Source organism: Tinamus guttatus, unplaced genomic scaffold (genome assembly GCF_059628265.1).
Source record: "Tinamus guttatus ecotype Peru unplaced genomic scaffold, ASM5962826v1 Tinamus_guttatus_pri_ptg000036l, whole genome shotgun sequence".
NCBI lineage: Eukaryota > Metazoa > Chordata > Aves > Tinamiformes > Tinamidae > Tinamus > Tinamus guttatus.
Genome location: NW_028288570.1, coordinates 937,190 through 963,530, shown reverse-complemented (window position 1 = coordinate 963,530; position 26,341 = coordinate 937,190). Strand labels below are relative to the sequence as shown.

At 41.6% G+C, this 26,341-nt stretch overlaps 1 protein-coding gene across 1 annotated transcript in view; it reads right to left on the bottom strand.

Annotated features, from left to right (window-relative positions):
* Window positions 1–653: 653 nt before the first annotated feature.
* Window positions 654–26,341, bottom strand: part of USP45 (ubiquitin specific peptidase 45) — a 47,753-nt gene continuing 22,065 nt past the window's right edge. Inside the window, exons 7-18 of the mRNA XM_088534660.1 lie at window positions 25,906–26,001; window positions 23,203–23,333; window positions 12,936–13,023; window positions 9,476–9,557; window positions 8,388–8,479; window positions 6,328–6,384; window positions 5,695–5,838; window positions 3,786–4,455; window positions 2,938–3,035; window positions 2,477–2,563; window positions 1,883–2,036; window positions 654–1,005 (exon numbers count right to left, since the gene is read on the bottom strand). Of these exons, the coding sequence (XP_088390786.1) occupies window positions 875–1,005; window positions 1,883–2,036; window positions 2,477–2,563; window positions 2,938–3,035; window positions 3,786–4,455; window positions 5,695–5,838; window positions 6,328–6,384; window positions 8,388–8,479; window positions 9,476–9,557; window positions 12,936–13,023; window positions 23,203–23,333; window positions 25,906–26,001 (1,830 nt within the window). The 3' untranslated portion in view covers window positions 654–874. The remainder of the gene's footprint in view (window positions 1,006–1,882; window positions 2,037–2,476; window positions 2,564–2,937; window positions 3,036–3,785; window positions 4,456–5,694; window positions 5,839–6,327; window positions 6,385–8,387; window positions 8,480–9,475; window positions 9,558–12,935; window positions 13,024–23,202; window positions 23,334–25,905; window positions 26,002–26,341) is intronic.

Below are 26,341 nucleotides of genomic sequence, written 5' to 3'. Positions count from 1 at the left end.
AAAACTCCATACATATTCATACACAAGCTTACTATATGCTGTACATGTGTCATAATATGAATTTGAAAATTTACTAAGGGTAGAAGTATTTGCAGTTCTTCTATTGTAGTAAGTGACAATATATATTGATACAGTTAATGGTGTGCATATATATATATGTATCTCTCTACGGAGACATATAAATATATATCCCAGAGGAGTAATACATGCACGCCACAGCAATATACACGTATGTGTGTATACACACACACACACACACACACACACTAAAACAGGAGTAAATTTCTATCCTAGAGCCAGCTGCCGACGGCTCAGAGGGCGTTATGCGGTGAGGGCTCCCCGGGCCTTGCAGCAGGAACCTCCCCGTGGCAGCGGGAAGCACCGGGAAGCACCGCGCTCCGACATGCCCGGCTTTGTGGAAATCTCAACAGCAGGCGCCCGGCCCCCAGCTGGGAAGGGTCTGGACTAAGCCCCAGAGAAGATGAAACACTTTAGATCATCACTGTACGCCAGGAAATCCAGGCACTTAGAGCTATCAGTACTTTTATTCTTTATGTTGCAGAACTATGGGCGAAAGCTTATCTTCAGGAAAATCGAGAACAAACTTTCCACTGACTTCACTAGGATAGGACACCAGCTCACATCGTAACTACACTGTATTTTAATGAGTCCAGGAATTTTAAACGTTCGGCAAAGTGCATATTTTAACAGAACCATTCAAATATTCATAATAGCTTGACTGAGCTCCAGAGTCAACATAGGATAAACTCTCTACAAGATAAAGGCACAATATTTACAAGTACTGTTACCACTGCAGCATTTAAATAAGCTGGACTAAATAACCACTACCATATTTTTTTTAAACAGATGAAAATTATAATATTCTTTCATAAAAGAGCAGATATGCTTGTGCATTTAGTACTCGTGATTCTGGCACCACCTGAACGTGAGCGTCACTAACATACACCCACTGTCCTGCCGATGCTCCCACAGCCTCTTTTAAACCTGAAATGCAAAAACAGAGTCTGTCATATTTCTGTCTTTCACTATTTATTCAAAAAGTCAAAGACATTTTAAGTACAGCTTACTGAGTTTTAACATTAAGTTATGCCAGCACCTGGGACTGGTTCTGACAGGAAATAATTTTATTTTGGAAGCTAACTAATAGCAAACGAGGAACACAAGTTTAACGAGGATTTAATCAGTTTAAATAATCATTCAAGGGAAACAGAACTGAGGGAGACTTCTGTTTCGAAACATTGTCATTCTGGGAGATGAGCTTCAAATGCCAAGTGATGTCTCTCAGGAAAGGCAAAGGATGTGCTTTGTTGGCCCTCCCGAAGCAGAACAGTAAATACATTCACCTTATTCTGAAAACTCAACGCTCTGGTCTCCTCAAATCACTACCACACTCTATCTTAGAACCTTAGTTCCACACAGCTAAAACATATGATAACAACATAGCTAGGACAGGTAAGACATTGAAAAAAAGAAGAAACTATTAAATTAAATTGGCATGGGTTCAGTTCTTGCACTGGCATTTTTGAATGCAAGATTTGCCAAAATAGTTGTATTTCAGGGGACATAACTCTTGATGTGAGTGAATAATTTTGATTAGAAAAACAGATGTTTTCTTTCCATCAGTTTTCTGTCCAACTAAAGCAGAAGTCATTGTTCGCTCAGCAATAAGTGGAGCTAATATAAAAGTATATTATATATGGGGTATAATGTAACCAAAAATGATTTGTGGGGCTGTACAAATACCTGAGACTATTCTGAACCCAAATACCTGCTTTCTATAAATGCAACTACAGCTACGGAGCTGCAGCGAGTGGCTCATTTTGGTTTTCCTCACAGAGAAGGGGAGTTCGGTTGTACATACCTAGAACGTTTTTAGTGGCAGAAATATGCTCCAGTATTTTCTTGGAGGGTGTCCTGACTTTGACATATGCTGCGTAGTGACCTCCTCTCATTGACCCGCTGTGCTCCACTATTCCATAAAGACTGTACAGCACTCGGGCACCGTCCGCGACGTTCTGCATTCCAAGAAATATGGAAGATCAAAATGAGTTATTTCATGATGGATTTTTGTCACAGTTATTTTAATTAGCTTTGAACAATATTGTTTTAAACAAGGCAAACAGACAGTTATAGCATTTCCACTGGTGAAATAAATCCATTAAAAATCCTCAAGAGTCTATTAACTGCATCCAGTTACCATGGAAGCAGCAATACTTGTCTTGAATGCTGCTAGATGCAGTAAAAGGGGGAACCACAGCTTAACTGCTACTAAGTAACTAACATCAAGCCCTTCATCTCAATGAATTCAGGATACTTTTTTAAAGCATTCAATACACAATTCACTGGGGAAAAGGAAAAAGGGCACAACAGTAATAAAATCAATCCAGTTTAACTGTGCTCAGATCAGGACAACAGCAATTATTGAAACAGTAATGAGAAATTTACAGATGGGTACCTTGCAAGAAGCAGAACAAAATGGTGCCAAGTCTAAAACCAGTGGGAAATCCACGTGCCTGTTTACCTTCCGGAGACTCAAACCAGCCTTCAAAGGAAAAACAGCAGAAAGACTAAGGTAAATATTTTTATTAGAAGCTTAAAGCCTAGTATATTACTACACTATTAAAATAAGTCATGAGCAAGAATAAGCTTTGTTTCTTACTTGTTCTTACTTTTTCATGTTTTTAATACATGCTACACTCAAACATAGCAGAGACATAAGAGGCTTCCATGGATATATCTGCAAGGCTAAGCACACATTCCAAAGGTATTAGGGATGAACATGAGCATGTTTCAGAACAGAAATAATTGGTGTCTTCCCTCTCTCCATATATAAAGCAAAGTTATGCACAATGACACTTAAGGAATAAATTGCTTGTCCACCAGTGTGGCCAAGGAATGTTCCAGATGGCCATTTACCTGGTGGAATCTTTTCAGGTGCAGAATAAGAATAGCAGGAACTGAAGAAATCAGCAGCTGTTTCCGAGCATTTGTATAAACACCTTCCATTTTCTTTTCTGCATTCAGGAATATCAAAATGACAATTTGTAAAGGTGAGAGCAGTCACACAGAATAGGTGTATGTTGCAATGATTTTTTGATTCATTGATTATACTTCTGAGAAGTTGCCCAGCTTATACTAAAAGTGTCTTTTTGTTTATTTAAAAATTTCTTTTTGCTCAGTGAACACTAATCATCTGTTTGGACTACAGAAATATAAATTCTTCTTGCAAGAAGGTAACTCTATCTCATCTCCATTCTTCCAATTCTTTTAAACCAAATTCTTTAAAGATTTTTTCCTCTTCTTTACAAGCATAAATTTTTGCTTCAACACATCCTTTTTTACAGGACTTCCCTAAGCATTTAAGTTACTACAGCTGCAAATTACAGCATTTATATCGAAGCTTCCAAGACTGTAAGGACTATGTAAACAGCAGAAATATTAACAAATGATCAGCCTATCCAACTCAAGGTCATCTTATTATTTATTGTATTTATTGTAATTTTTATTGTATACAGTTAAAGAAAAAATGGTTTAAAACTAAAGATGTAAAATAAATCCTGTTCTATAATAGCCTTCTAAAATTTAAATTTGTTGCCCTAGCAGGATAAAGTTTCAGGCTGCCCAAGGCAAGTTTAGCCTGGGGAGACATTTTCTTGTTTAGCCACGGGGGGAAGCCTGCTGCTGGAGCAATGACCGAGGGGCAGCTCTGGGGAGCTTTTGTCACGCTTGTCATTTGGTTCCGACCGTGCTGGCTGGCCCGTTACCTGTGGCGCTGGGTTTCTTCTGATACTTGTGTTTCCGCTCCGTGCAGCTCTCGCACAGAAGCTTGTTGTTGCCCATGAGGAGCTCTACGGAGGTGAACTGGTAGAGGCAGGACTGGACGGAGCATTCCTTGGAGCTCGTGATGTAACTCTGCGAGAGCGTCTGGAAAGCGTTCTGGGGGCTCGGGCAGAAAGCGGGTTTCTCCACGGAGAACACGGAACTATTTGGCACGCCGAATGCCGGGTCACCACGGCCGGGCTTTTCGGCTTCGCGCGCGGCGTCGCACAGGCCGAGTTTGGCCACGGCGCAGGAGATGGCCTCGTCGCTGCTGGCGCCGGGCCTGCCCAGCGGCGCTCTGACGTTCGCGGGCCTGGCGCGCAAACCGCGCACACGGCTGCACGAGCCAAGAGCCGCTTGCTTGGGAGCGCTTTCGCTCTCCGAGGCCTCGCTGTCTGCGTCGAAGCTGCTCTCGGAGCGACTGGCTTCCTTCTCGCTGCCCTCGGTCTGACTCCCGTTCACAGCGGAGTCAGCAGGCGGGTCTCTGGGGTACAGGATGCCAGAGGGGCCTGCGGACTCCAGCTTCCTGGTCTGCTCCTGCATGATAACAGGGCTTCTGTCTTCTTCGTTGCCAGAAGCTTTTCTGGCAAGCCGCCTCTCCTGGTTCAGCTGGTTCTGCAAAGTATGGCATTGCTATTTGGTTAATGTCGGGAGAAACGGGACAAAACTGCCATCTCTCGTAACCTTTGAAACAGGGAAAATTCGAAGCAAATTAGGCCAATTTTTTTATCCTCTACTCACACGTGCTTAAGCAACTTAATCTCTTTAAGATCTTTTTAAACCAATTTAGGATTAGAATTGTACAGCAGTCAGCTAAAAACATTATACTTACTGTGGGATCAGTACTTCCCACTGCTACTTACATTCCCCATGTGACAGCTGTGAATGGCACATTCCAAGGAGTATCCGTTTAATCTAGCTTAAGCATCTAAAATACTCAAGTTTAAGCTAGTCATCATTATCCCTGCTTTCAGGGTCTCAGCTGATGAAAATTAGCACCCCAAAACCAAAATTCATCTCCGCCAACTATAAGATGCTTGAAAATGACAAACCTCATTAATTAGACAGACATACCCAGTAGCTCATTTCATCCATTCCTATGGAAATCAGAGTTGTGGTCTCCTTTCTGCCCTATCCAGTCCAGTTTATTGAATCTACACTAGGTTCAGTAAAAAGCTTTTAAAATCTGAATTATTTCTGAATTTTGAAAGCATCTCAGTAATTACATTTCTATGGACCATTAACACTGCCACACTCTAGTTTGGAGAGTGCCACATCTCCTCTATTAGAGAGTTTAATTAACAGCATAACCCTACAAGAACACTTATTAAAGAAAGGGACGTTAATAACAACCAGGAGCCTTTGTCCTGCGTCCATTGGCAATCCCACAGGCACACGATCCTTAGGACAGATCTCCCTTTTCTGCCAGCCCCGGTATGCACAAGCCCCCGTTCTGCCAGGCCGGACACGCGCTGTCCCCCCGTGCAGGCCGCGCACCAAGAGGCGCTCGCGGGGCCGAGCTCCACGGCCCGGCTCCTGGGGGCCGCGCGCAGGGTGCCCGAGGGGCTCCCGCTGCTCCCGCTGCCCCTTGCGGCAAAACCAGCAGCATGAATTCAAACCAACTTGCAGATTTTTTCCTTCCTCCTCAAAAAGGAGGCCACCTTTTTTGGAAAGCAAATGGTTTCTTGATAACTGTCATTCCTCACGTTTCTCGTAACAATCTAAATGTTTTAAAACAAATCCATGTCAGACATATGAAAAATAACATTGTTAGCTGTCAAAATTCCCACCCATGTAGCCTTATAAACTTCAAAATAAACTTATGGCTGGCTAGTGAGGGTATTTAATTCTTACCTTATCTTTTGTTAAAGGGTGTTTCCTGACAATTTTTGGTTGATTATTCAGTGCAGTGATAGAAGAACAGTTATACTGACCAAGGTCTGCTTCTTGTACACTTTTGCCTTTACTTGTCCTTCCCAAAGGCACAGGTTTTGCAACCTAAGAAATTGGACAGTACGATTTAGGAAATCTCTTACACACTTTTTCCTTTGCAGCGCACAGAAAAGAGCAATGGAGGAGTTTTCCTTTAACTTAGAAAATACTAACCTAGATAAATCTAATTAGCTAGCCCCTGGCAAGTGAAAGAAGATTGCTTTTAATTTGACACACATAAGCGTGCTGTCACGGATACAGCGCGAGCCACACAAAACTGGAGTAATGGGGAGTTTCCGTACAGAAAGTATTCCTAGCCACGTGTTGTAGCCTCGTACAAGCACACACGGAGCCGCAGGAGGTGCTGGTTTGCAGAGGGGCACGTGAGAGCTCAGCAGGTGCAGCCTCGCACCTCGTGAGGCGGCTGCGCGGCCCCCACCGCGTCGAGGGCAGCAGCCCCTCCGCACCGGGGGGCAGAGGGACACGTGTTTCCACGAGGGTGTGTAAAAAGCCCCCTGGAAACTGCAGGCGTTTATTAGGTGGTCTGTTTCTTACCCTTTCCTCTATTATAGGAAGTGAAAGATCAATGAAAGGTTCTTTTACTGTTGAAATCTTGAAAAAAAAAAGAAAAATATATTATATATTATTACTATATTATTATAAAATATATTAAGTACATAAAACTATATATGGGATTAGTAGGTAGCTCCCTTTTTAAAATTATTATCAAAGACCATACAGCAAACTAATTAGTTACAAGATGTATCAGATTACAATGAAGAACTTCCCACATGCATTTTTTCTATTTGGAATTTTATTCTTCAGTAGGTAGGGCAGACTGCAGCAGAAGAAGCAGCAGCCAGAACTAAGGGGCCAGGCCGTTCACCACTGCAGAACAGCCGCTCCAGGAATGTTTTGGAAGCTGCGTGGGGCTTGCAGATGGGCAAGAATGTTTTGGACAGCACCAAGGGCAAATCTAGTGGAGTTATGAGGAAAACTAACTTTGAAACTTTCCTGATTCTGGACATTTCTGTGCAATGCTGAGTAATGAGACTGGCTGATGACAGGAGGATTACAGCTCTAACCTCGTGCTTCCCAGAACAGATAAACTCAGGCTTACAGATCATGGCCAAAGGTTTCACTGGAAAATTTCACATGACAACAGTTTTTAAAATACCTTTATATATACATATTTTCTACATTTTTCTTTTGTCTCCTATAAAGGATAGAAAATCTTTGCTGAAACTAGACAGATTTGGTAAATCATATCTAAAGCCATTCTCTCACAGCACTTTTCACCTGCTTTTCTGGCTATAATATCTCTTTCAATCCTGTTTGTTAAACTCTCTCCCCTGCTGTTCTGAAATTCCTTCCAAATCTGACTTATCTTGCCTTGGAAAAGACTGTAAAAAACAAAGCTTAAAACAAAATCAGCTTGTGACCATAACTTGTAGAACTCTGATTCAGTCATTGCTCCACTTCTCTTGCATTGAGGACCAAATCCACCTCGATTTGGACGGCAGGCTTCTCTCAGCACAAAGCTTATGTTAACCTGTTGGCCCTGCATGGCTTAGGTTTGAGTAAAAAAATAAATTAGGTTAAAACTATCGTAACTATGACCCCCTGATGAGCAATGTTTACATGGGGCTTCTTCTAGACCTCAAGTTTGCATGAACTAGCCAAAAATATGTTTGCCAATGCAGGCAAAGAAAACTGACTGATAAACTTGTCCTAGCACTGCTAGCAAAGCCTGAATCCTGCATGTGGAATATAAGAATGAAGCAAAAACGAGGCGCACGTGGTACAAATGATCCCTACTGGGGTTACAGCTGAAGTTCTTCATTGGTGCTAGTAGCTCACATCACACACGGGAAAGTTCACCTGGCACCGCAGAACTCTGCTTAATTACTCACACTGACTGCTTAATCTCTATAATATGAAATACAATGTTTTAAACCAAAAGGAAATGTAACATTCAGTAAAAAGAATCATGCAAGTAAGCTTTTTCCCTCCCAAAGTTAAATAAAACTATAAGAATTATGGAAAACACTTAAAGGAAATAGCAGTGATATTAATTATGAAAGGAACATGTTGTTCATTAGCGATATTAAGTTAATTTGCAAAAGTACTTCAAGAAAAAAAGAAAGTTTTTTTTTAGCATTTCCCCGCTCCTATGAATTCAAAGCAAATATTTTCCAAATTATAGGTATACCCAGAAGAATAGGCAGGAGGATTTATGTTTTAAGGTAGGTGTTTAAAAAACATAAAGTAAAATTGAGGGGGGGGGGTGGGGAGGCAGAAGTAGTATGGACAGTTATAGAATTACAGAATTATAGAACCTCCAGCCTTAAATTGTTTAGATGCAAAATTAAACCCAATGTTTGAATTCTTTTTAAATTCACATGACCCCTCTTCCTAGGTTTGTGGTGGATAATGCTTTAAAGAAGGAATAAGTCATTTCAAATGAGATACTTTCAGTAGTGTTTTCAATAAAGTTTTTTAAACAGACAAGCAAGCAAGTATAAAATCGGCAATACAATTTTATACTTTCAAGACAACATAATCAAACCAGTATGTGATCTATTCCACATCAAACCAAATTCCAAAATACCTACATTTTCACATTCCTCACACATGACAGTGCTAGTCAATTCACCAACAAAGATCCTATCTATGAAGTTCATCTTCACACCCTCTCTTCCATATGCTGAAAAAACATTGCCTTTTTTTAAAGGTGAAGAAAACAGATCCAATGCCACACTATAAGTACAAAATTATCTCTAGGAGTTACTGTGAAAGTACAATATTTAAGCATACTCAAAATTTTTTCAACACAATTCAATGTATTGTATGTATTCATCATACATTGCTATTTTAACATTTAATAATATTTTAGTTATCCAGCGATATAAATTCCTTTATCCTTCTCTTCCCATCTACTTTAAACAAAATAATAATGCATCTCTCAAGAAGAGGCTTTTTAAATATATTCTGCATTAAAAAATACATAAGATTTTGAGTTACCAGTCTTAAAAAATGTAATATTTTCTTGTCTGGAAGGACAAAGATGGCAGATGGCCTGTAACATTTTCTATTTTTTTTTGTTTGAAACTATAAAACTCAAAAGAATGAGACAAAAGCTTGTTCTAATATTTTTCTATGCACTAAGTCATGTAGATGTGAGAAGGGGCATTTTTGGAACAGTTTAAACCGTACTGAAATTTTAATTAATGCAAAAATCCCCAAATTAGAAGAGTTTAATATATACAAAAGAAAAACCAAAGCTTGGAATTTAATTATTTTATTATATGTTATTATGAAAAAGCTTCATCTCTTGGCTTTGCAGTCATATTTGGAACTTTCATAGTAACTAAGAACTAACAAAAATTCAGTTTTGTTTCTTGAAGCAGCCTCTCTGAGTGATACAGCACTTGTAGCTACGTAACAAATCTGAAGATGCAGCAGACTGTTTCAGAAGACTCTCTATATCATTACAAGATGCATTACTGATCCAAGGGAAGGTTTTACTCTGGATGCCAAAGCTTCAAGTCAATATGTATTCATCTTGCTATACTTTAAACAGGCGCTAGATGGCACTAGAATAACACATAATCTAAGTCCTGTAACGCTGTTTGCAAGTTTTGAAGGAAATTCTATCTGAAAACTTGTGCAATTTTAAAACTGATTCAATAGAGTTACATACCTTTGACTTTTCTTCTGGTCTCCTCATCTGCTGTTTTAGTAGTTGGATTATTGAATGCCTTTAAGATACCAGTTTGTATACGCTACAATAAAAGCCACAAGCATATAGTAAGTGCCTTCAGCGCGAGATAAACAATCTAAAACCTACCAAGATATGATTAGATTTTTTACACTCTATTTCCATAAGAGAGAAATAATTTAGTAGTTTAAAACTACTGGTTTTACTCAATAACAGTGTCACTGTTAGCCACTTAAGTAACTCTCCAAAGATTTCCTCCCCATAAAAAGGAGGCAGTTGCAGATCACAGGAAAGTTTATCCAGAAGACAGGGATCTAAAAGATTTCCCCTGAACAAACGTGTTTCACTTCTTTCTCTGATAGAAAAGAAACGTACAGAAAAATGGGCTGTTACTGACTGACTGGGAGTACAAAATGCTTGAAAGCAGTTGACTATCTTCTAATAACCAGACTTCAATGAACACATTTACGGAGTACTTTCATTGCTTTTATTTATATTATAGCACCGCACACTTCTACATTCTATCACGATACCTTAGGAGAGAGAGAAGACTTTAATGAATTCATAAAAACATTTACTCAAAAATCCTAAAAAATATTTTTGAAGGAAATACAAAGCAACAACTTCATATGCATACGCTGTAGTTACACTGCTGCAGAGCAGGGCTTTCCACCCTGCTCCTTAGGTGCACCTGTCAAAGCAAAATCCTGCGTTATTCGGATGCAGAGCCTGGTAACAGAACTGCATGTGCTGACACAAAACACAGACACGCTGCCAGGGAACACGGTAGCACGTACCCTGGAGCTGCGTTTTTCCTGGGAAAAGTACTTGCTCTCTAATTCACAAACTCCAGTAATGCTGATAAAACTCTCTCCCATGTAGGCATGCAAACAAAGTTTACTGTTAAACGTGGTACTGAAGCAACCAGAGCAAGGTACCGTTCTGGAAACAATGTGTGATACAAAACGTCCTACAATCTGTGTTCGAATACAAGAAAACTAATGACTTATTGCAGGCAGACAGGTACACCTTTAAACCACGAACCAAACGCCGTAAGGACGGGCTGTTTTGGAGGTTTGGTGTCTCATTCAGCCACCCATCAGACAGAGTCACACTCCGACCTCACGAGTGTGTGACCTGGCTTGTGAATCAGCTCCTGTTGCCCCGAGCTCCGCTTTGTTCATCTTAAAGCCAACAATATCCTAAACGCACTAATCAATAGGTAATTCACCACGTTGAACACCATAAATGGGTTTAGGGCCATAAGCAAGGCTTTTGTTGGGATTAGTGCGTTGAACCATTTATTTAGGTCAAAGAAAGACACAGTCTTTGAATGGCGAGGGTGCCGCCGACAGTGGCAGCAGACATTAATCAATTAGCAGCAGGGTTCGGCTACCTCGGCCCTGGTGCGAAACCATCCCCAGCGCACGCCGTGGCACGGCAGACAGCGTGTCACGCTCATCGGGGCATCGACAGCCTTTTATCTGCGAAATCCACCGGGGGTCTGTGCGTGTGTACCCTGTTTTAACGGGGATATGGAGAAGGTCAATGTTGGTGTCGCAAAGGTGATCTGTCAGGTGGAAGAAGAGGCATTGTGGAGCGGGTTTGTTATTAGTTATTTAGCATCTTGCAACTAATGCAACGATGTATTACTTTAGTCAAAACTCCTTTAGATACATATATATGTGTAAGTATGTAGAGGCGGGCTCTCCTGAAATCGCCACGGAGCAGCAGGCCCCTCGCGGACACCCGCGGCAGCGCTCTGAGCGGGGCTGCTCCCTGAGCTTCACGCTCTCCAAAGGGAGCACGGTGCAGAGCGGCGCCGTCCTCCTCTCCGCGGGACCCTGGTGGCGGCCGCGGCGCCGCGGGCCCCTCGGCTGGCGGCGGCGGGAGCAGCTGCGCCGCTTCCCAGGCCGCACAATGGCCGCCGCGGCCTGCGCGCGACGGGCCCCGCGCCGCGCAACGCGCCGCGTCTGGCGCTCGCCGTTTGTCACGGCGTCCGCGGGGCCGACAAGCGCCACGAAAAAGGGAAAAACAAGGCAGGGCTTTTACTAGTCGCGTCGCTCACTGAGCAGCCCCGGGGTGGTAGTCGCTGTTTGGAGTGATGCACCATTAAGGCGGAACAGGGGTGTAATTGCAGGGAAGGGTGGGATCAGCCTTTGCTTGCCCAGCGCTGCGGGTTGCAGAAATGCTGGACTGCCTGAAACAGGCTGCAAAATTCTCTGTACGGCCCATTACTTTTCTTACGGTAGCTACAGCAGCTATCACTTCTCACTAAAAAAACTACTCAAAAGATAAAACATTGGTTATTGTAACGACAGCACATTCGCGATGAAGCGGGGGATTGATTTGAGGGAGAAAGAGAGTGGATCCATCACCAGAGAAGAGGCTTATTTGCAGTAATAGTTGTGCTTTTGGTGAGTGACCCCCAGTTGTGAAGCAAATATAGCTTCCACCTTTTATTATATTAAAAAAAAAAAAATCTATGAAGAACAAAATAAGCTTTCCCTCCACTGCAAAAACATGCCACATTTTTTGTTCAATGAAAAGAGAAAGCAGCAGCAGCAGCCAGCTGCTTCTGTTATGTGCCCACTTCAACCTGTAATTTTATAAGGGTGACAATGTCAAGATTCGGCAAGTCTTTAGGTAGTTCCGTTCTGCTCAGGATTCAGTATATTGCTGCCGAGGACAACATACAATATTCTGGCAGGGTAAGATTTAGCTCAGTGCTCCTTTACCGTCAGGAGCTGGGCTCATACACAGCTTTGTATCTCATCTCCGTGATAACTCAGCTTAGGTTCATTACATCCCTTCTATTATCAAATGTGACCAAGAGGAAGCACGCTGGTCAGCACCATGTTTAAGCACCTCCTTTGGACCAGTCTTGAAAAAGGCTGTTTACCAAAATGTCATCTGAAAAGAGGGTTCAAAGGCAAGCAGATGAAAACTAACAAATGAAGTTAGTTAAAAGAGGGAAAACAAGCAAAAATAACTCCTGTATTCAACAACAGAGGAGGCAGAAATAGCAAAGGGAAAAAGAAATGCAAAAAGAAGCACAGGCACATTTTCAATACAGTGTAACTTGCTATTTACTGAATGTAAATTTAAAATAATGGAAAGAAGTGTCTTATTAATGAAATGTATTCTTTGTTTAATAAAGCCAAAAAAAATCAGCTTCTGTAAAATTACTGGTAATGTATTTATCATATTCTTTCTACTTCTGTTTGAAACACTTTTCCAATCAGCAATTTTAACATATCAACATGAACATAATTAAATCATCTATATACAAATTATCGTTTTTCTCAAGATAATAAGAAAAGCCACCCTTACTCAATAAGTGCATCTTTAAAACATTAGTAATGTGACCAATACAAAAATAATGACACCTAGTTTACAGTGCACAGCAAGTTCTTCAAAAATACACAGAAAAAGACGTTACCTTTGTTTCTTCAATCCTCATTGCATCTAGCAAATAGTGCAGAAGCTCCTGGCTGTCCTGTTGCTGGAAGCCCTTAAATCGAGGGGCCCTGGAGGAGAAAGAAGAATTTACTTGGGGGGCTCTCAGTAAGGCAACATCTACATCAACATTTTGACCCTATGGGGAATGTTTGACCAAAATGCAGCTTTGTGTGCTGGCATCCACGCTGGCAGCACTTCTGTCAGAGCACACCAGCACTACTGCAGCAGCAAATGGCCCCAGGTATTATTATTATTAATAATTGTTATTATTATCAGGTAAGAGTAATGATTCTTCAACTAAGTTTTAAAATGAAGTACTACAGAAATGAACTGAGGCGTTGGAGTTTGTTAGACTGGGGAACAAAAGTTTGGATGTGGATACGGTGTAAAGTGATATTAGTTCATGATACTATTTTGTCTGCGAGATGGGTGAGCAGTACCTATTGTAGAAGTGTGTGCTTCAGCCCTCTCGCTTACAATAAAGTTGAGCAGCTTTTTTTCTCAGATCTGCACCAGCAAAAAATCCCATTAGAGCTGCCACTAGAAAAGACAGTACTTTTGCATAAATGCAAATATCACTGTCTTTTGGATGTGCGTTATCACAAGACTGTCTGAAATTCCCAGATTGCATGCCCACCTTCTAGAATATCTACTAACATTAAACAACGAGCTGAATTGTCAAAGACTGCAAGAGCATTAAAAACAACAACAAAACACCTAGCCTTCTTTCACCAAACTTCTCATCTCTACAAATGAGAAGACTCGCCGCAAAGGACCGACGTGCCTTAGAGGAGGCGCCTCAGGTGTTGCCCTCCTCCTCTCCCACGCGCTGTCCTTTGGGCTGACCTCCTTTGGGGCGTCTGGCCGCGGCACCAAAAGAGGTCAGCCGGCGTGCGAGCCAGCCCACGGACAAAGGGGGAACCCTGGCAGCTGATGATTTTTTGCTTTTACCCTTTATTAGGCAGGACAAACGAAAACCTAAGCCTCCACAGCAAATAAAATTTTTGTAAAAAGGAAATCAGCAGCAAGAGCTCGCACCAAAAGAGGAAAAAATAAAACTACTTCGGAATGGACTACCATTTTCCACCAAGGATGTTTCTGTTAACTGCACAGGCTTAACAGTGCCCCTACTTTCAGCATTCAGCAGACTAAATCACTGCTACTTGAAAACTGTAAAGTCCCTTTGTACCATCCACATCTAAATATACTCTAAATATGTATTTTGCAGGCATAGATTACATACAAATTATAAACACACTTACAAATATGTGGCTAGATCCTTAAGGTGTTATTCTATGCAAGTAGGATAACCACAGTTGTCAAGCTGCTTGTTGGATCTCCAGCTTCTTGCAGCCCCAAATGAGACTGTGTGTAGATGTTGTGTATAACTTACTGATCAAACCACATATATCCCTCCAGACAAGTTATTCTGTAGATCTTAATTAAGGCCTTGCAGCAATTGATCTAAAATGAAATTCAAAGGCTTTTTTCCTTTGTTGTTTTTCCATTCCTGCCACCACATGGCAGGGTGACTCTCCCTGCGCTCCGACCAGGAACGGGCAGGCTGAGCCACACGCACCCCCTCCAACACCCGCGCAGAGACAACTGGCCGAGCACAGCTCACACAGGGCTTTTACCAAATTGTCAGTGGCCAGAAAAAGCAACCACTCCCTCAGTCACACAATGTCTTTTAAGGCATGTTGATCAGTTTCCCTCGCAGCCTTAGGTGCACTGGCTCATCAGCACATCAGGCTGTCATCAGGTGTGGGTGTTATCTCAATGGGCAGCTATCCCACTTGCCCAACCAAGCTCTTCATCTGCTCTAGGACTCGTGAGGATGAAGCTTCTTCCCTACTCTTGCACCAACACTAGTTAAGTTTGCTGCAGAAATTTCTGCTCGTGGATATGAGATATTCAAGGCTGCTGCTGTAAGAGAAAGCATCAGAATAGGATGTGCATGAAAGAATGAAACGTGAAGGCTGGACAAGACTCAAGGCTCCAAGTTTGGATCGCAGTAGCCCTGCGTTACATGCAGCACGGAGGGGTCCAGGCTCTGAACAGCTCTCTGGAGACGCTGCAGTTAAGTAATTGGAGAAGGATCTAAGATGATCAGGCATCTAAGGTCAATGTCTAAAATTAAGTGGAATAAATCTGGACTTATATATGCAAAGCAACACGTTCACACTCACAAAAATGATACAATACACACGAGACATCTTGTATCTACTTTTCATGCAAACATTCTTAGTTAACAAATGTACTAATAATGCCATTTCATTCTGAGGCTGATGATGACATCTAAAGTCAGCAAATCAGGTGAAAATTTTTACCATTCTTTGATTTTTTTTTTTTGCATGTGCAGGACAACCTGAAATTTATTTCAAAAAAAAAAAATTAGATCTTGAAATATTCCTTCTAAGAAATATTTTTATTTCATGCTATTAAGATGTTTTGCTTCTATTTAACTCAAATATTTTGTTTCCAGTTGTTGTAAAAAAAAAGTAAGCAACGTATTACCTGTGTGCACATTTTTAAGAACATTCATGCACTTTTGAGAAAACTACAGCATTTTGAAAACACTACGTTTTGAAGCACTACTACATTTTGAGAGCTACTTTTTTTTTTTTATGGGCTATTTCTTGTTAGGTTCCTGAGACACCAAGCAATATGGGGCATATTCAACATGTATTCTCCAAAATACTCACTGGATAGTACCTGAGCAAAACTCTTGCATTTACACAAGACTGGATTCTTGTGCTACGAGTATCCTAATAGGAGTTTTCTTTGCTACAGAATCGGAGTGACAGGGTTTCAAGAAGCAACATAGCAAAGGGGAAGAAAAATGGACACTTCAGCAGCTGTTTTCAATGCATTTCAGAGAAAAGCCCTCACGTACCTTTTATTACTGCTTATCGTTTGCAGCGTAACCTCCCACTGATGAAAAACACGTATCACCTCAGACAAAAATTAATTTACTAAACCATATTTCAGGGAAATGTATGAAACCTATATATTTTGCACACGGATTTTATCGGTTTAAATGAAAAGCAGGGAAAAAAAGAGAACCAACTATAGCAGTTTTCAGGGGCAGCACTAGTTTCTTTTAATAACTCCTTAGGCCACAACGCACCTAAGAGGACACGCTGATTTAGGCTCCTCTGTGCTTGCACTAAACCCACATGTGCTCTTGCACGGACCGACTGTACCTGCTTATTGCCACGTGCTGCGGATGGCTGGGAAACGGCGCCGATGGGAGTGAACAGCAACGCCTGGACAGCCGGAGCGGCGGGAAGGCGGCCTGCAACGGCGCAGCGCGGGGTCTGAGCGTTCATCCCAACAGACTCAGACGTCTCTATCAGCACCAATTAATGTCTGCCTCATGGGTCACCCGTGTCTGCGGCTATTTAGTGCGGTGCCGAATTCTAAATAGCTCATGCTCCGTGGAGGAACATTTCACAATAGTGCACTTGTTGTCTAGGGAAAAGGACGAAGGGAGAGAAACGTGCACTACCCAATTTATAGGATGCTTCCTTCCTTTATAAACCAGTATTTGGGGGGAGGTGAAGGAATTAATCCACGCTGATACAGAGGGATCTGACAACTAAAAGATGTGCGCTCGTGTCTCCTTGAAAATATGCTTCAAGCAAGATCCTTGGCGAAACTGGGGGACGTGAAGATGGTTGGTTGGGCTGACCGCTCACAGATGTGCTGACATATGGAAGCCAGTGCCAACGCGAGACAACCTGTTGTACAGTGTCAGCGGGATAATGACGGAACAGGTTGGGCTCTCGCTAAGGGCCGTGAGTGGTGAAGGGCAACTGTGACAGCGACGGGCCCGCTCTCCCCTCGCCGCTCATCTGGGGACGAGGCAGGATTCCTTCTCTGGAAGTTCAGGAAACATTTTTTTCAACATGATCCACTCCTACAGTGCTTTTAGTAACAAGTACTATACAATAATATATATTTTTAATGAAAACAAACAAACAAAAAGCATTCAAATGCTTTTTATTCCATATCAAGTCTGTCTAATATGATGGGATTAAGCTCTTCTTTAAGAGCAGAAGTTTAAATACAGTAAAAGTCATTTAATCTGTGGCACTGAACTGAAATAATTTACTGCCTTTAATAAAATCCTCTCTCTAAGGGCTTCTTTCCAATAATAAATACTATCTTTGAACAGGCAGTCTAATACCTTGGGAAACTTACAGAAGGGCAATAAATGACTGGAAATAGCAAAAAAAAAAAAAAAAAAAAAAAAAAAAAAAAACACCATACTGTTTGCTTGTTTCAAATAATGTTAACATGCAGAGGAAACCTTCAAATCCTGCAATGCAGGATTTCAAGAAGTGAAATCAAACAAAATGCATTCTTCATACTAGTCTCTGAAGAAATTTTGCTTATTTGCAAACAAAAATGTTAACTCCTCCTCATGTCTGAAAGACTAATGAGAGCTATAAATAAGCACAGGAAGGACCATTTTGTAAAAGTTAACACAATTTGTAGGACTTACCTTCCTTAATGACACTCTAGCTATTCACTGTCATTTCAGAATACCTGGAACAAAATGGTTCCAAAACAGTGGTTGTCATTTGCCATTCACAAAACCCTAAACTTCCCGAAAACTCTTTTCAAGTTCAAGAACAATTACTCCTTGCTAACTTTGTGCAGTTCTCAGAACGGGTACTCTTAGCCACTTTTGTGCTGTCAAAGCACTGCTACAGCAAAGCACATGTGTCCTGAGAATATGTCCTCGATACATAAACAAATCAGCTCTCAAGGCTGTGGTTCCCCATCCCCAACACGAAACCCACACCGTGCCAGAGGGCCCACAGGAGCAGACTGAGCACCTGGTGCCCCTCCTTTGGAAAACACACGAGGCCCTGCTCGTGCTGGGTTTATGCTAGCAGCAAGAAGGCAGATGAGAGCTGCCCCAGCACATACTTGCTACAGAAAGAAAAATGCTAACAAGCAAAAAGAAATCACTAGCAAACCTTGGGCTGCTCAACTTTACAGCTTCCACATTTTTTTAAAATAAATTTGAATCTCAAGCCTGTCCCAGAATCATAAAAACTCTACTATCACAAGCTACTGAGTAGGAAAAATAAAATTAATAAGATAAAGATGGGTTTGCGACCACATGTACCGAGAATAAACGGTGAAACACACACTTGCCCTACCCCAGTGGCAAGGACAGGGAGATCTTACTTCTCCTTTTGACTGGCTTCTGACTGACTTCTTCCAACCATTTCTGCCTCACTTTCCCCATAAGGAGGAAATGAGGCATCAATACTTCCTCGTAATGCAGCAGAACTGTGGTACACAAACCAAAAGCACTCATAAGAAGCATCTTTGAATGGCTATAATAGCTGACCTGCTGGAAGAGATCTGTCTCCCCTCTTTACTATCACAGGGAAAACACGAGCCTTTTTACTGACAGAAGAGAATTATTTGTCCTTGGAGAGTTTTTCCTGAGTACTAGCCGGTAGTCAAATAAGGCTTTTATGCACGAGGTCTTGCACCCCTTTAAGAGCCTCCACATCATATAACTATGAACACCTAATGCTTCTTTCTTCCTTTAAGTCCTGGAACTATTTTTGCTGGGGATAGCAAAATCCGCAGGTTAGCTACATAGACTGTTAAAAGAAGGACTTTTTTTTTCCCCGGCTCTAAATCTGTTGCCTTTCAGTTTCACAGACAGCTTCTTGAAGGGCAGTTAAATAAGCATCGCTAATTAATGTTCCATCATCTATTGTGTTCTTCTGCTATTGTGCCTCCTTCTCCTTTCCTCTCCTGTCTAAATTCCTAAGTTCCTCTTCATATGAAAGCTTCCTACTTTTGATACTGCTCCCTCCAGCTCTCAATTATTCTGTAATGATCTATCCAGGGTGGCATTCCAGCTGAGGATACACCTCATGATGTATTTAATGAAGTTGTTTTCCCATTGTTTTATTATACCTGCAAACGTTTTTGCTAGTTTATCAGTACCACCCACACGGCAAATGCTTTTGTTCCCCAGAACAATGTACAGGTTCTCCAACCAAATGGGAGAAGTGAACCTCAACTCAGTGCATGCTGCTTACATACGCCATTTATCTGCCTGGCGTTCCTAAGCGTCAGCCATCCGGCTTTGTTAACTTCTCCCCAAATCTCGGGAAACCCTGGAAAACTTATCCAAGAGAAACACCCGCGATCTCTCAAGGCAGGCTGCAACCAGCCGACTCCTGGATCTCCTCCCGGAGATCCGTCTCCGGAACGCGGAGGAGCCGCTGGGAGCGAGCCGAGCGCGCACCCAAAATAACACCTACCAGCTGCTCAGGAAAACAGCAACCTTGGAGCCCACTGCTATTCTTTATTAAACGGTGAAAGTAGAGCGGGCAAATGAGAAGTTGGATGTTTTTTCTTAGAAAAAAATTACCCCTTACTGAAAGCAAAAGGATCAAAAAAGGCTCCTAATCAGGAGAAAAACCCTCTGGTTCCTTCAGGCCTCAAGTCCTGTGCAGTATGATCTTATCTTTCCCTGAACATTTTCTCTCCGAAGGAATTTGTGTGGAATGCTCCAAGCATTTTTCCCGGCTTCCCTTCAAGATGACCGACAGCCCTAACTGCCCATGGTCTCAATTTTGTCAGCCCTACATAAACCTTGAACTTTTGCTACTCATTAGGAAACAAAACAAAAGAAAACAAACAAAAATGTCTGTGTTTGGTAACCACCAGTAAAATCTTTATCAGGCAAAAAGTCATCTCCTGCATGCTAGTGTAGTGATCTAGTGCCACTATAAATTATTCTCTGATTGAAGTTCGAAGCAGCTTTTCTAAAATCTGTAAGAATCGCTTCTAACTAATCATTAAAATACTGCCACATTTACTTGCTAAACAACCCTATGATTTTTTTCTATCAATAAAATCCCCCAGTCACTGCAGATAAAGGAAATAAAATTCCTGTCCTCTTAATATATGTGTTGCATTAGTCACTAAGACTCTAGATAAGTCAGAAGTCTGCAGCCCTAATATTCAGAATAGTGGAAAACAAACAGAAGGGCCCTGTAGCTATGCTCACAATCTGTCCTAGCAAAACATCTGACAGCTGCAACACTAACAAAATTAACAGTGGATGAATTAGTACCAGACGCTAAACAGTTGCTGCAGAAAAACTCATCCATTTCTTCTCTTCTGTCCCTTTTCTTCAACCTGGCTAACCCACCACTTGATAAAATCAACACTCGGTATCATTTTTTTCCTGTTGTTATTTTTCGAAAAATGTACCACAAATACCCTTCTATACATAAGGCGCTGAACGTCGCTCCAAGAGCTCTCGGGATGCTTAAAGACACAGCTCACAACCGAAAGGACCGTCTCCCAGTTCCCCTAAATCTTTGGAGCAGAGAACACGTGGCACCTCCAGAGCTCTTCACATACCGATTTTGGGGGCTCCACGTTACGGAGCTGCCAGCTGAGGACGGGCAGCTCCTGCTCCCGGCTTCTTTTACACACTCCCTGCCTACACCTACAGGCAAATCCCATCCTCTGCTCCTTTTGTTCTCTACCTTCCTTGCCCAGAGGTCTCTGACATTTCCTGCACTGACCACTTTCCAAACCATTCCTGAGGAAGGATGCCCCGATCCAACGCAGGCTTTTAAAGGCATGCAGAAACATTGGGATGTTTCAGGTGGTCACCTCAAGTCCCACAAGGACATCACAAAGGACAACTCTGGTCATCGGTGTAGAAGTGCCCATGCAGCGTGGAGCTGCAGAGGAGGGCAGAAGCGTCAGGCACCAAGACAGACACCTACCCCTACTACATCTTCCATCAGCTGATCCAGCACGCAAATACGCCACTATTGAGCCAGCAGATTAGCAAGAAAGATCCAAATCCTTCAACACTGGCTCAAAGAAAATTCATGTATTTATAACCTACTTCACTGCCCAGGGAAAGCATCCATTTTTAAGGGACCAGCCTGCTGCTGTGCAGGAGAACGGAGCTGCTAGGAAATCGCTGTGCTACTCTTCAGCTAGACAGCACATTGTAGCACAGCCCGATGTGGAGGTGGATCCCATTACCTGCAGACAGCTTCAGTATTTCCACTAGCCAGATCTACATTAGGAACTGACTGTACAAAGCATCAAGTAAAATGCATTAGCACTCAGTGTGTATTGCCTTATTTTGAAAGCTGCAAGAAACTACTCAAAAGAGTGCTCAGGTAAATGGGAACACGGGACTGGGAAGATAATCCCTGGATCACTGAGTCTAATTCTTGATATCACAGCTAAGTGATATCTTTATTTCATAAATTCTTTACTGAAGTACAGTGGTACATCAGTAGATACACTAGTAAGGTCATATATTAGTAGTAGATACATTAGCACGGTCATATATTGTGTGCTGGAACTGAGATGGCCAGATCCATGATGGGGAGAGAAGAAATCAAAATAATCACAGGCAGGTTGCAACCAGGCTCAGCAAACTTCTATGCTACAATGCTACATGAAAACAAATCCATAACATTTATTGCCTGACTTATGTCTGTCAAGTATCACATCTGTAACAGTATTACTGCTGTAACTACAATAAAATTACTTCCTTCTCCCGGCTCCGAAATGGGTAGATTCTGCTTTATACACCCTTTGGTAGCTCTTCACAAAAGATTTTAACTGAAGAGAGTGAAAGAGATAAAAAGCAGAGCGCAATCCACATCCTAGACCCAAAGGCAACATTCCCCTTTCCCTCAGTTTTGTTGTACAAGAAAGGGGTGTTTAAATAACACCTAGGATTATATTTCTATAGAGAACTTCCAAGGATCCTACCTAGGAACTTGTGCTGGAAGGAGCATGAGGGAGGTCTGGGAAAGGCCATCCCTTCACAAACGCAACCTTCCTCGACTCCCTTTGAAAACCTGATCACATGTTTACAAAATCAACACAATAATCCCATATTTAAAATATTCCTGAAAGCCAGCGGATGTGTAAACACATAAATTTGGTTAATTTTTGAAATTCAAGTCACAGGCATTCAAAATATAATAAAATATTACTTTGAGGTCAGTTTAGTCTAAAACTGAAGCAATTTTGAAGTAATTTTGATGCACTGCAAAGCAAGAAAGTTTGGGATACATTTCTTAGATCAATATAAGCCATGTTTTATTTCTAGTCTTATTTCTTTAAAAGCAGTTAGAAGAGAATACTGGGTGAGAGCGACTCCTGATTAAACCTCATGTGGCAATTTCCACCTGTACTGTATCCTTCCTACTGATCTTTCCCTTCAAAATACAGACACTACCACACCATCAGCACTTGTGCAGTCCACACAACAAAAATATTCACCTGCATATTCATCTGATCCTCATAACTTTTGAGCCTATTAGCCAGACTCAAACAAATTTTATGAAAATTAGAAATATTTCATTAAAATTTGTTAAACATGTGGCTGGACAGAAACAGGGGAAGACCATCAATAGCCTTCCACTGAACAGCAGAAAATCCACGTATAAGGACGATAAGGGTCTGCAGATAAATTTTGAGGACAAATAGAAAATAATAATGGATTTCTGTATCTGAATTAAATTGTCCCTGCTCTAGTTTAAAAGCTTCTGTTTCTTTACAGGATATCTTAATCCCATGCTTGCACCGTGAGGTTGCCTTGAGGTAGTGGTAAGCAGGACCCCTCCTCTTAAAAATCATGCTGCAGAGCACTTAAAATTCCAGAACAATATAGTGACAAATACATTAAAATACATTATTAACTTTCAAATCTTTTCAAATGCAAGATTCAGCTATATCATACTTCAGCTACTCTGCCTCTACAGCTTTTTCCTGTAATATCAGTATCTAAATATTTCTATCAACTTTTATATAGGCCTTCTACGGGTATTTTCAAAGGCAAGATGGTTTGTGTCTTAATTTAGGACACCTACAAATACCACTGTAAACATTTTCCACCCCAGGAAACAGGGGCTTCTTTAGGGCTTGTGAGCCTTTGCAATCTGGAGCTATAGGCCATTTTCACAGTGCTTCAAGTCCTTTCTAATATTGGATTAATGCCAAGGACAGACAACACTGTAGCAGACGTTTCACATTTCAAAGCTTATCTCTTTTTTCCTCTTAAACATAGATTTTGCAGTATTAGCACAGCCTTGACCTAAAACACAACTTTCAACAAAACCTGAGTGGTGATTTTGTTCTCTTCAGTTTCTCTACACTACAGATTATTGGAAATTTTAAAAATAAACCAACAAAATACTAACAACACTTACTTCTGACAAAGCTGGCTGAACAGCACTTTGGGAGAAAGAGGACCTTTTCCAGCCTCCTTCATGCTGTGAAGGAACAGGAACATGGCTGAAGTCAAGGGTCCTGGGCTGGATAGGTTTACCATCAAAGGGTCCTTCAAAGGAAAAGGAAACTGAACATCAGATTCCATAATGAGTAACATGTAGGACTTATTTCAGGTTGGCACATTTATACTCAGGAACAACACAGCTTTTAGTCTTACAGTTGTTTTTTTTTTTTTGATTGTGTTGTTACATTATGATTGAAACAGTCAAGGAAAAAGCTTATTATTTAAAAAATAATAGCTACAAAATCAAGCAATGCTTGATGAGCAAATTGATTGATAGTCCAGAAATTTTGGAAGCAGGAATGTCAATAATTAATGAAATAAAGTAAAATATAATAAAACTTCTGGTAACAAACAGGGATGACTTCTTCAACACAGTTCTCAGTGTATTCCTGGCTAACATTTAGAAGGCTCAAATATTCTCTCTTGCTATGTAAATGGTATTTACAAGCTGGATTTACAATGCTGACATGGTGCTGCTGGGTACCCCAGAACACTAGGCGCTGCCTTCCCAGTAACTCAACAAACTGCTCACTCTTTCCATCAAGAGCCTGAGCTTCCCAAGTTCAGAGCTCAGGCTGGAAGCCACGCCAAAAGAGCAAATAAAAATAAATAAAATAATAAAAAAGCACATCTCTTGGTTTGTTTTTGCCCATAATATTCATGCAGTTTTGCTAGACGTGCATTTTCTAGTTTTTTGGTTTGCCTCACCTCTGTGTGCTATCTAAAACTACCGAGGCCAGGCAATCAAGATTTCAGGAGAAGTTTAAAATCCATCTAAACACAGTAGAGCCCAGACAGAAGATCATCTGGTAGCAGGATATTTATTACAAAATTTCCTCTAGAAAGCAGCGGGGAGAGCGGTTCCCCAGCCAGCAGGGGTCTGCAGGCCCAGCGCCTGGGCAGGGTGTGTGGGGAGGAGGCACCTCTGGCCTGCGGCAGTTCCCTGGTTGCCTCCAGCAGCTCCAGCAGGTCCCAACGCTGCCAGCATCCAGCTTGGGGTCACCCAAGACAGTGCCAGAGTGGGAGACCCTCTAGGCCCCTTTGACACCACACGAGCCTCCAGGGTTGCGCTGGGGTCAGCTCGAGGTTTGGTGCCGCTCGGTCCACATGCGGCCACAGGGCTCCTCACTGTCACCAGGGGGTCTGATTCTCATGAGAACAGCCTGCAACTTCTCCAGGAAGTATGAGAGAAGATGCTTCTTTATAACACATGCTTCCCCCTCAAAAAAAAAAGGATTAGCACTATGGATCCTCACAAAACCTCCCAGAGAGGCTGCGGAGTCTCCCTCTCTGGAGATCTTCAAAGCCCGCTGGGACATGGTCCCACGCCACATGCTCTAGGTAACCCTGCGTATGCAGGGTGGTAGAACTAGACGATCTCTAGAGGTCCCTTCCAACCTTAATGATTCTATGAAATATTACACTGTTAAAATTGAAAAATACTATTTACCAAGCAGGAGGCTAAGCTCTCCTACATTACCGTTACTCAGACCCATGGAGGTCCCACTGTGCTAACACGCAAGCATCAGAAAATACAGTCTTTGCTCCAGAGATTTTATTTACACTCTAAGCACTCACATTAAATTAAAAAAAAAAAAAAGAAGAAGAAGAAGAAAAAAAAAATCTTTCAACCTTATGGCTGTGCAAGGTTCACATCAAGCATGAACCAACATACCACTGTCTTTCCAAGCCTCCGGGCACAGGCTCCAGCTCTCAGTTGCGGCTCAGGAATAACCGACTGCAATGCTGCTGCTCAGAGCTGCTATTAGAGGTAACGTGGGTAACAGTGCAGGGAATTTCACACTGCTCTGGCCTGGGGAGGCTACAAATGTTCCCAGCGGCAGCCAGCAGAACCCTCTGTCATTGCCGAGGTACCCAAAGCAGATTCCTACCCCACCAACCCTCAGTGCCACCAGAAAGCTCCGGGCAGACAGTGGAAAAAGAAAAAGGAAATTTAAAAAAGTGAGTAAGAAAACCTATGCAAACCGTTTTCATTAGCTGGCACATGGAAAAGGGCATTATCAATTTGCAACATAAAAACCTAAGTCTAAGAAATGACCAGGAACAGCAGCATATTCTATAATCTAGAGTCTTCATAGTCTATAAAGACTATAATCACGGTCTCCTTTTCCCACATGCCTCCAATGAACTGAAGACAAGAAATTTGGTCTTCACTGGAATTTTGCTTCTCTACATTTAATCCTCTGGCTATGAAACTGGTAATATATTTTACAAATCTTACCAAAGAAGGTAAAAAGGTAATCTGAGATAGACTGGAATAAAGTATTTCACGAACACTTTATACAGCCAAATATACTATTTTCTGTATTATATATGCCCATTAAAGAAAAGAAATAGGAAACAAATACAAGCAGGCCAGTTTAAAGGTCAAGTGATATTTGCTACTTTAACACCACAGAATTTCAAAGGAGGCAACTGTTCCTTCTTCAGGGCTGAAAATAGTTTCGTAAATGAAGTGAGTTCACAGATATCAACCTGGCTAAAAAAATTAAAGTCAAAAAGAAAACAGGGAGTAGGAGCAAGTCTTGCAAAGAAATGAGCTTTTCTGTGCTCCAGCTTCTTCCCACATTCCCCAAATTTCTCACTGCATACTTACCAACTGGGAGTCTGAAGTTTGACAGATTTTTAGCTTTGTTCCCTTTTCCTTCATCTCATACATCAGTTCATTTAGTATGTGAGTCTGTGCCAAGTTCTTAAAGGAAAAAATAAACAAGAAACACTAATCTTTCAATGATACTGTTTTCTTCAGTTATAAACTCTAACTTCAGAAACAGGCAATAGATTTAATAAACATACCACTGAGGTTTAAATCAGACCATCAGAAAACCCAGGTCTCACCCGCACAGGAGGTACCACTGATCTCAGAATGTTTCCCAAACTGCACCTATACTTCTCAAAATTTCATAGCAACTACGTTGTTATTTCTGTTAAACAACAGCACTCTTTAATTTTAAGGGTTTTTTTTTTTTCCCCTTCTAGAAGTGAGGAAACCACCAATGAGAAAGCATTTGTTTCTTTTGAACTCTGAAGTC